Source organism: Haliotis asinina, chromosome 6, assembly GCF_037392515.1.
Source record: "Haliotis asinina isolate JCU_RB_2024 chromosome 6, JCU_Hal_asi_v2, whole genome shotgun sequence".
NCBI classification, from domain to species: domain Eukaryota; kingdom Metazoa; phylum Mollusca; class Gastropoda; order Lepetellida; family Haliotidae; genus Haliotis; species Haliotis asinina.
The window spans coordinates 67,607,516-67,616,204 of NC_090285.1; the positions used below are offsets into that span (position 1 = coordinate 67,607,516).

General features: G+C 39.0%; 1 protein-coding gene across 3 annotated transcripts in view; it reads right to left on the minus strand.

Annotated features, from left to right (window-relative positions):
• Positions 1-8,689, minus strand: part of LOC137287090 (golgin subfamily B member 1-like) — a 55,741-nt gene that overhangs the window by 20,484 nt on the left and 26,568 nt on the right. For 2 of the 3 annotated variants that reach the window (XM_067819219.1, XM_067819218.1), the window contains one exon: positions 1,563-8,099. The exons of the other annotated variant lie outside the window; for it this stretch is intronic. In XM_067819219.1, the coding sequence (XP_067675320.1) occupies positions 1,563-8,099 (6,537 nt within the window). The remainder of the gene's footprint in view (positions 1-1,562; positions 8,100-8,689) is intronic. 3 annotated transcript variants of the gene reach the window in all.

An 8,689-nucleotide genomic window follows, 5' to 3' on the forward strand; every position in this document is an offset into this window, starting at 1 on the left:
TGTATCCAGCAGCCAATCTTTTTAACGGTTGTATTGATTGATGCACCAGGTGTTGTATTATAAATATACATCGACTGCTAGGATTACCTAGTCCCATACATTCGGGTCAATTAGTGTGAAATTGTGTCCACTATAAAAGCGATTTTATTATCATCGGGTCATTCTTGTTTATTAATCGTCCTGGGATGTAATTACGAAAAGTATTAAGTTTTAATGGGTTAATGCCCTAATTATGTTATATGCTTTTTCACAAAACCTGCTATAATATGCATGGACCTCATTAAAATTAATATTTCATTTAATTTGCTTACAGTATTATTTACATGACAATTATCTGACTGTAATTTCTTGAATAAAGTTTTGGATTTAATTAGAATGAAGTAAAAGCTCATAAAGTTGTTAATAAACAATGGCAATTAATGACATGTATGATACATAACTGATTGAAAGGTATAACAGGTAAAGTATAAAAGTGTGTTTCTTCGACTTTGTCCCAGCCTGGAAGTATGTGTAGCTATTGATGTCACAAGGAGCCATCTATGCAGCCCTGGTGCAATGACAGAAAATAGACAATGCAGTTTTCTCCATCGATGGCCATCATGGGTTTCTGGAACCTGACCAGAACAGCCCCCCCACCCCCACCCAGTTCAAGATACTAATAATCAGTAAAAGGTTTTTGTTTGCTTTCGATAACATTACCCTGAATAAACAAGCATGCTGTTAAATGGTCTCAATCACAAAGTTGACTTCCCCACAAGACAGAATCACCCACAACCAGCCATGTCAGTATTGGACAAAATGGAATAAGTTTCAAGCATTCATATATGTGTACGAGTCAATAACCGAGAATAAATGTCAGTCCAGTTCTTGATAACTGTACATGCAAATATATGTGGATATTAAAAGACTAAAAAGTCAGGGAATGTGAATATTTTAAGTGCATAATGTTATAACATTGAGTATTTGGTTTTCAATACAAATAATATTGGTGAAAATATTCATGATCACTAACATTTTGTGTCCAGTACATGTTTAGGATACATATCTAGATATCATATTGGGAAAAATGTTATCATGATTAAATCAAAGATCATGATACACTGTATTAGATTCCCCTTGAAAAAACTGTGACAATATGCTGGACTAATTGTTATCATTATGGCAGAAAGTCTGACATGATGATTCTTCAACAAATTAATCATAACTGTAAATTGTGACACTGTTACACTATGCTTGAAAAGCAGAATATGTGTGCACGCACGCACAAAAAAGCCAGCTGATGGTCTATGCTTCATCACTTCTATGTAAGAAGGCAAAGCAGTAGGTATGAGCAGAGGTGATATAAATGAATCAAGGCAAGACTGATATTGATATGGAATACAGGTGATGGATGAGTATGCTGTTGTATTATAGTGTGAATACAAGGAGTGAATATAATCGAGTGAATACAGTGAGTGTGAGGATGCAGTTATAGAAAGGTGTTACTAAACAAGCAGAGGAGCAGTGAGAGTGTTAGTCCTGAGCAGTACAACTGGCAGATATCCTCCTTGCTGGATGCTTACATGCGCTTCCTTAACCTTCAGTTCATCTTGAAGGGTACTAAGGGACGTTGTTAGAGATGACGTCGTCTGCTGTTCCTTGGTAAGTTCTTCATCCTTCTTAGAAAGACTCTGTAAATATGCTTGTTCATTATCCCTCAGCTTATCCTCAAGGCCAGTGAGGGCACCTTGCAGAGATGTTGTCAATTGTTGTTCCATTGTCAAGGCTTCATGCTTCTGTGCAAGACCCTGGGAATATTCCTGTTCCTTGAGATTCAGTTCATGCTGAAGTTGTGTGACAGTAACCTGGAGAACTGGAGTAGAATCCTGGATGTGATCTTCATCTTTCTGACCAAGAATAACACCTTCTTTAATGCCTTGAAGATCAGAGATGGATCTCTGCAAATCTAAGATGGTATGTTGCCTTTCTGTTAAATCTGCATCTCTCTGGGTCAGGTGCTCATCTTTCAGTCGTATTTGCTCCTGAAGTTCTGATAGAGAAGTTTTCAATACTGCAATGGTGAGATATTCTTCCTTTAGTTTCTCATCTTTCTGGTTGATCATCCGAGCCAGTTCCTCAACTTTCTGCTGTGAATGTGCCAGAATCCCTTCATCAGAATCTGACTTAGAAGTGACTGGTTTAACAGGATGCCCCTGGTGTATCTCGGTGTCAGGGTTCTGCGGTGGTTTGGCCTGTGTCAGTTCATAAACTGTTTCCCTTGTAACTACTTCACATTGCTCATCCCTGGAGTAATCTTTCGCTAAACTGGTATTGGATGAATCCCCTTGTTCAGACAGACCGGTATGTCTCGATTCTAAAGAAGCAATTTTGCCATTCAAACTGTTCACTTCCAACTGCATTGTCTGAATCCATTCATCCTTCTGAGCACACATCTGTTGCAGGTAAGTGTTACTGTTAATGTATTCATATGTCTTAGAAATGAAAAGTGACACACACTCAATCACATTGTCTTCAGTCACAACTCTTTCAACATAGACATATGGGAAAGCAGCTGACAACTGATCTTGAATACTCAACAGGGTCTCTTTGGACATTCTGTTCTGTAAACTGAGTGTTTCCACAGTCTCCTGCAGCTGAATGGGGTCCAGTTTTGCCTTTTCTTCTTGTTCACATTTGTTGTTCTCTAGCTCCTCTTTAATACCAGCAATCTGAACCTTCAGAGATTCCACCAAAGACTCCAGGTCCTCTACCAGTTCATCCTGCTTTTGTTTCTCCTGTTTCAACTGAACAACAAAAGCCTCACTGGCATTCAGTTTCTCAGTCAAACTGTCCAGATGAGTTTTCAGCTCTGTATGGACCACATCCTTTTCTTCACAGGCATTTTCAAGAGACATGATCTTTAAACTGTTTGTCTGGAGCACTGTGTTACTCTCAGTAAGATTATGTTGCAGTGATTCATTTTCCTGTGAAGACAGTTGCAACTGCTTATTCAGGTCAATAATTTTCTGTTCCATAACATTTGTTTCATTTGTCAGTTTCTTCACATCTTCAACTAAACTACTAATGATGTGCTCATTTTCAGTCTTCATATCTGGACAAACATGTTCTGCATTTATCCTCAGCGTCTTCTCTTCTTGGTATTTGGTATTTGTCTGTTCAAGTTGCTTTTGTAACTGTGATATAATAGTGTCCTTCTCAGAACTAGTGCAGGTCCTTGAAGCTAGTTCTTTTTGGACATTGTCATATGATGTTGTCAGAGACTCCAACTCATCCCGAAGGAAATCTTCCTTTGTTCTGGATTCCTGCAACTGCATCTCAAGGTCTTCCACCACATCCTTGAATGACTCAACATGAAGTTTGGACTTCTCGTGCTCTTGAGAGCATGTCTGATGGGCAGCATCAATGTCCATCATTTTCTGCAGAAGAGTCTTTTCATGGTTTTCACTCCTGTCAAGCTGCTCCCGAAGAACCCCAACCTGACTTGCCATTTCAACATTTGCACATTCCATTTGTTGTATTTTGTCAGTCGCACTATCAAGTAATTTCTGTACCTCTGCAGTTTTCTTTTTCAGAACAACCAATTTAGCATCTTTCTTCTTCAGCTGACTCTGCATCTCTGTTATCTTGTTTTCATCATCAGACATCTGCTTCTGCAATGATTCAAGTTGGCTCCTCAGTGCATCCAATTCAGTCTCTCCATCATGAACTGTGAGGGTTGTCTTTTCTTCAATGTCATTGCCCTCTGTTTCAGTGCTTGGAACATCTATCATCTTCTTCTCCAGATGTTCTTTCTCTGATTTCAGCCCATTTGCATACACTTCCCATTGCTGTGAGTACTCCTTCCACTGATCCCTCTGACAGACAACATCAGACAACTGATCTTCTAAAGAAGAGATTTGTTGTTGGAGAGAAATTGTTCTGTCATATTCAGATTCTTTCTCATGTCTGGAATCATCTTCATACTGTTTTTGTCTTGAGGAAGCTTCTCGTTGCTTTTGTTCGGTTCCATGCACCTCATTCAACTGAATCTGAAGGTCCTGTTTTAGAGACATCAGATCTGTGATGTGTGACTCCTTCTCTTGCAGCTGTAATCTTAGTTCATCCGCTTCTCTCAAGGTGTCTGACATGTTTGTATCACTGTGGGTTTTCTCTGACTGAAGTGTAGCAATCTGTTCTTGTTGTCTATACCAATCTGTTTCAAGTTCTTGTCTCTTTGTTGCTGCTTCATGGTAGCTCTGAGACCAAGCTTCTATGTCAGACTGCAGCTGTGTTACTTGTTGACTTAGGGTCTGAATCTGTTGACTTGCTGAAGAAGATTTCACAATCTCCATTTGATGCTGAAGATGATTCTTTTCCAATAATGTAGCTGACAACTGATTTTCTGTTTGTTGAAGTTTGTTCCATGTTTCTTGATGGCTTGAATTTGCATCTTGCAGCTTCACTGTGGTGGTGTGGAGTTCTTGTGATGTGTTCTCTAACTTCACCATTAAGGCATTCATGTTAATGTCTCTCTCCTCCAGCTGAATCTGTAGAGATTTCATTTCCTTGTGCACATTCTCAAACTGTTTGCACTTTCTTGCAATATCTAGTTCCATATTTCTAATCTTGGAGACAACATTAGCACTCTCACCACTGAAATCTTCATAGGATGATAATTGTCCCATGTATTCTTCTTTCTCAAACTGTAAATCAATTAAGGTGTCTTTTTGATTTTCAAGTTCAGCTTCAAGTTTCTGTCTTCGTGCAGTTTCAGTATCCAGTTCCTGAGTAAGCTTCTTCACCTGTTCTTCTAAATGGAATGAGGCTGATAACCCACCTGTTTGGCTTGGTGTAACAGAGGATCTATTTGCAATCTCTGATTCTAGCCTTGCAATGTGATCTGTAGCCCCCTGAAGCTGCTGTAAAAGATTCTGTATCTTTGTGTCTCTTGGTATCTCTTCTGGATGGCTTGATACATTTGGCTTGCTATGGTACAACTTATCTGCCAACAATTGGTTTTCTTCATTTAAAGCTTCAGTTCTTTCCTCAGCTGTTGACAGCCTGCTCTTGGCTATTCTGAGATTTTCATCTGCTTCTGCTACTTTCTTGCTCATGACTATAATTTTGGCATCTTTCTTTTTCAAAAGTCTTTGCAGATCTTTTATCTTCTTGGCATCATTAGTATCTCCCACTTCTCTTTCAGGAGATAATACATTTGATTCCATCTTCTGCATCTCATTAACTTGAACTGTCAACTTTTGATTTTCCAAGTGTAGAGTTTCCACTTTTTGTTGAGCATCTTTCAACTGATGGGAGACTAAGGTGACCTTCTCTGTTGCCTCTCTTAATTTCTTGCTGAGAGTCAGGATTCGTGCTTCTTTCTTTTTCAGAAGTTTCTTCATTTCTACCACTTCTTTCACATGTCCATCAGCTCCTTCCCCTGCTTCTAACTCTGTGAAACTTTCATCAAGTCTACGAGAATCTCCAAGCTGAGATTCAAGTGTTCTATTTTCAGCTGTCAGATTCTCAACCTTCATTTCCATGTCCGTCACCCTCTGAGTAAGGAGGGTCAACTGCTCTGTTGCTTCAGCCAACTTCTTGTTAGCAACTGATGCTTTTGCTTCCTTTTTCTTGACCAATTTCTGCAATCTAATAACATCCTTCTTAGCCTCTTCTTCACGTTCCTTTTCCTTCTCCAGATTTGTCTGCAGAGACCTGACAACTGAGTCAAATTCTCTGTTCTCGTCTAACAGATCTTGAACTTGGTATGAAAGATCCTTTTCCATGTATTCCTTATCTTCCTGAAGGTAGCTGATCTGTCTAAGAAGATCTTTGTTTTCAAAGTGAAGTCTTTCTAGAGCTGGATCAAAGCCAAGACTTCGCTGTGAAGAGTAGCGAGAAACAGATGAAGTGTCCATAGTGTCCGACACTTCACTGAAACTGTCAACATCTGATGACCATGACATATCCATTGCCATCTCTGTTGTCACTGACTCTGTGTCTCCCACATGGGATTTCAAATTCTTCAGACGTTCACGGTAATAAGCTTTTTGTTTCTTTGTAATATGGATTTCTTCCTCCAGCTTTAAAACTTGCTGCCTGACTTTTTCATATCTGACATCCCTTTCATACAGAACCTTGTCATGCTCTTGGATTCGGGACAAAAGTTCAGCATTTTCATCACAAGTAGACTTCAGTTGATGCCTCAACACACCTATCTGAGAATCTGAACTTTCAACACTCAATAGTTCATGGTATTTTCTGGAATAAGTTGAAACCTCACTGACTTTCTGCTGAACTTCTAGCTTTAGTGTACCACACTGAGTTGAATATTTCTCAGACTGTTCTTTCAGATCAGCAATTTCTTTGGTATACTTAGCAATATCTTTATCTTTCACTGCAATCTTTTCTTCATATTGAAACTCAGATTCATAGTGATGAGTCTGTAGCTTGATAATTTCCTGATCCTTTTCACTGCAAATATCCTTGAGAACACTAATCTCTATCTGTAAAGCATCCCTATCACCCAGTGGACCAACCATTGTTTTTTCAATTTCCTGCAACTGCCTCTGAACAACTTCAAATCTATTACAAGCTTCCCTGAATTCCTTGTCCTTGGTTTCAAGACTGCTTCTGAGAATACCAATTTCTGAAGTAACTTTTTCATGTAAAACCTTAAGTTCATTGTGCTGAGTCATCTCATTCTTGAGTGATTCTTGAAGTTCTTCCATATTTGCTTTGGCTGTCTTGAGTTCACATTCTAAACATCGGTTAGTTTCTGTCACATTTGTCAGTTGTTGTAATGTAGATTTCTTTTGTCCTTGCACTTCTTTCATCTTCATCTCTGCTTCAGAAAGGCTATTGGCCAAAGAGGCAGCTTCATGATCTTCATGTATTCTCCTTTTCATCTGTTCCAAAGCACTTGCCATGCTCACAATTTCTTCATCTCTTTGAGATACAGCATGTTCTTTTTCACCTAACAACAAGTGCAACTGATCTGCCTCTGCCCGTGCCTCGGCAAATTTCTTGTGAAGCTCATCCTTTTGCAGCTCATCATCTTCTGTAGTTGATGCTAATGTTACAATTTTCTTTACCTCCTCAGAAAGAAGTCTGTCCTTTTCAACTAGTGATTTTTCAAGTTTGGCACAAGTTTGTTCCAATGACATTTTTCTATTGCACATTTCCGAATGAAGACTTTGAATGCAGATCAGTTCTGTGGACAATGTGCCCAACTCTTCAGTTAAAACAGACAGTTGCACATCTTTGTCAACAAGTTGGGAATGTATCTCCTCATTGGCCTTTGAATTGTCAGCTCCCATTTGTTCTATTTCTTGGCATTTTTCCTTTATCTGTTGTTCATAATCCAGTTTGATCTTGTCTTGAGTCATGCTTAGCTGAAGATTTCTTTCTTTTACTTCTGATAGTTCAGATTCAACAACTGCTAGTCTGACAGATAGCATTGTGATTTCCTCATTTGATGTTTGGCAATGAAGCAAAGTTTTGTTTAGTTTCTCTTCAGTTTCTGTGATCTGGTCAACTAGAGCCTTGTTCTGGGTAGCCATATTCATCCTCTCCTCTAGAACCTCTTTCCGAGACATTTCAACTGTATCCAGTTGCTCCTGAAGACACTTGTTCAACACTGAAAGACTTTCTCTCTCTTCCATTGAGGCATCAAGGCTTGCCTTCATACTTTCAATATCTCTGTGTAAAGACTCTTTCACGTGATCACTTTGATCAAGATCTTGATCTCTTATTAAGACCTTCTGTTGAAGATGAACTAACTTATTGTAGAGTTCCTTGATTTCCATGTCCAGTGAACCACATTCTTGTCTGGATTCCTGCAAAGTGTTCTCAGTTGTCTCCTGATCATCAAATATCTCATCAAGCAGCTGCAGAGCCTTATGAAGCTCCTTCTCAACTTCCTCCCTTTCAGCCATTATGTTGCAGATGCCTGTTGAAAGTTCTTGAAGGAGTTCATCCTTTTGTTCAAACAACATGCCCACAGTTCTTGACTGCTCAGCAGATGGTAGTTTTGTACGGCAGTGAAGAGTTTTACACATTTCCTGGAGACTACTGAGAGTCTCACCAGACACCTTTTCAAACTCTGACAACTTTTGCTCCTGGAATAAAAGTTTTGATTTATCAAGCTTATGTTTGATTTCAGTGTGCTTCTGTACATTAGTACTTATTTGTGTAGACAAGGATTGTGTGTAGGGCAAGGTTCTCAAGGGCACTGATGTTAATACTGGCATTATTACAGATTGCTCTTTCAGTACTTGTCCTCTGTCCAAAGAAGTTTTTAATCTTATCTTGCAAAAGGATTCTTATTGAACTCATCTGATGAGTAAGTTCATCATATTCACACCTGCTTTACCAGCTTATTCAGCACCTCCACCTCAGAAACTTCATATTCCAACTCACTCCTATATTTTGCATCAGTCTTTCATATCTAAGTGTTTCCTTCAACTCTATACCCTCTTCCCTAATAAAACTGGAGCATGATTCAATTATATGACGAAAGTGTTCACCCTCTGAAGACATAAATCATATTCCCTATGGTTCCCTCTACCTCAAGGACTAACAAGGGTAACTTAGTATTCTCCCACTTCCTTGCAACTCAGTCTTTAACTCAGACACTTGGACTAAGAAGTTATTGCCATGTTCCCTCAAATATGTAATTTCCTTTGACAGTTCAATAAATTCTTCATTG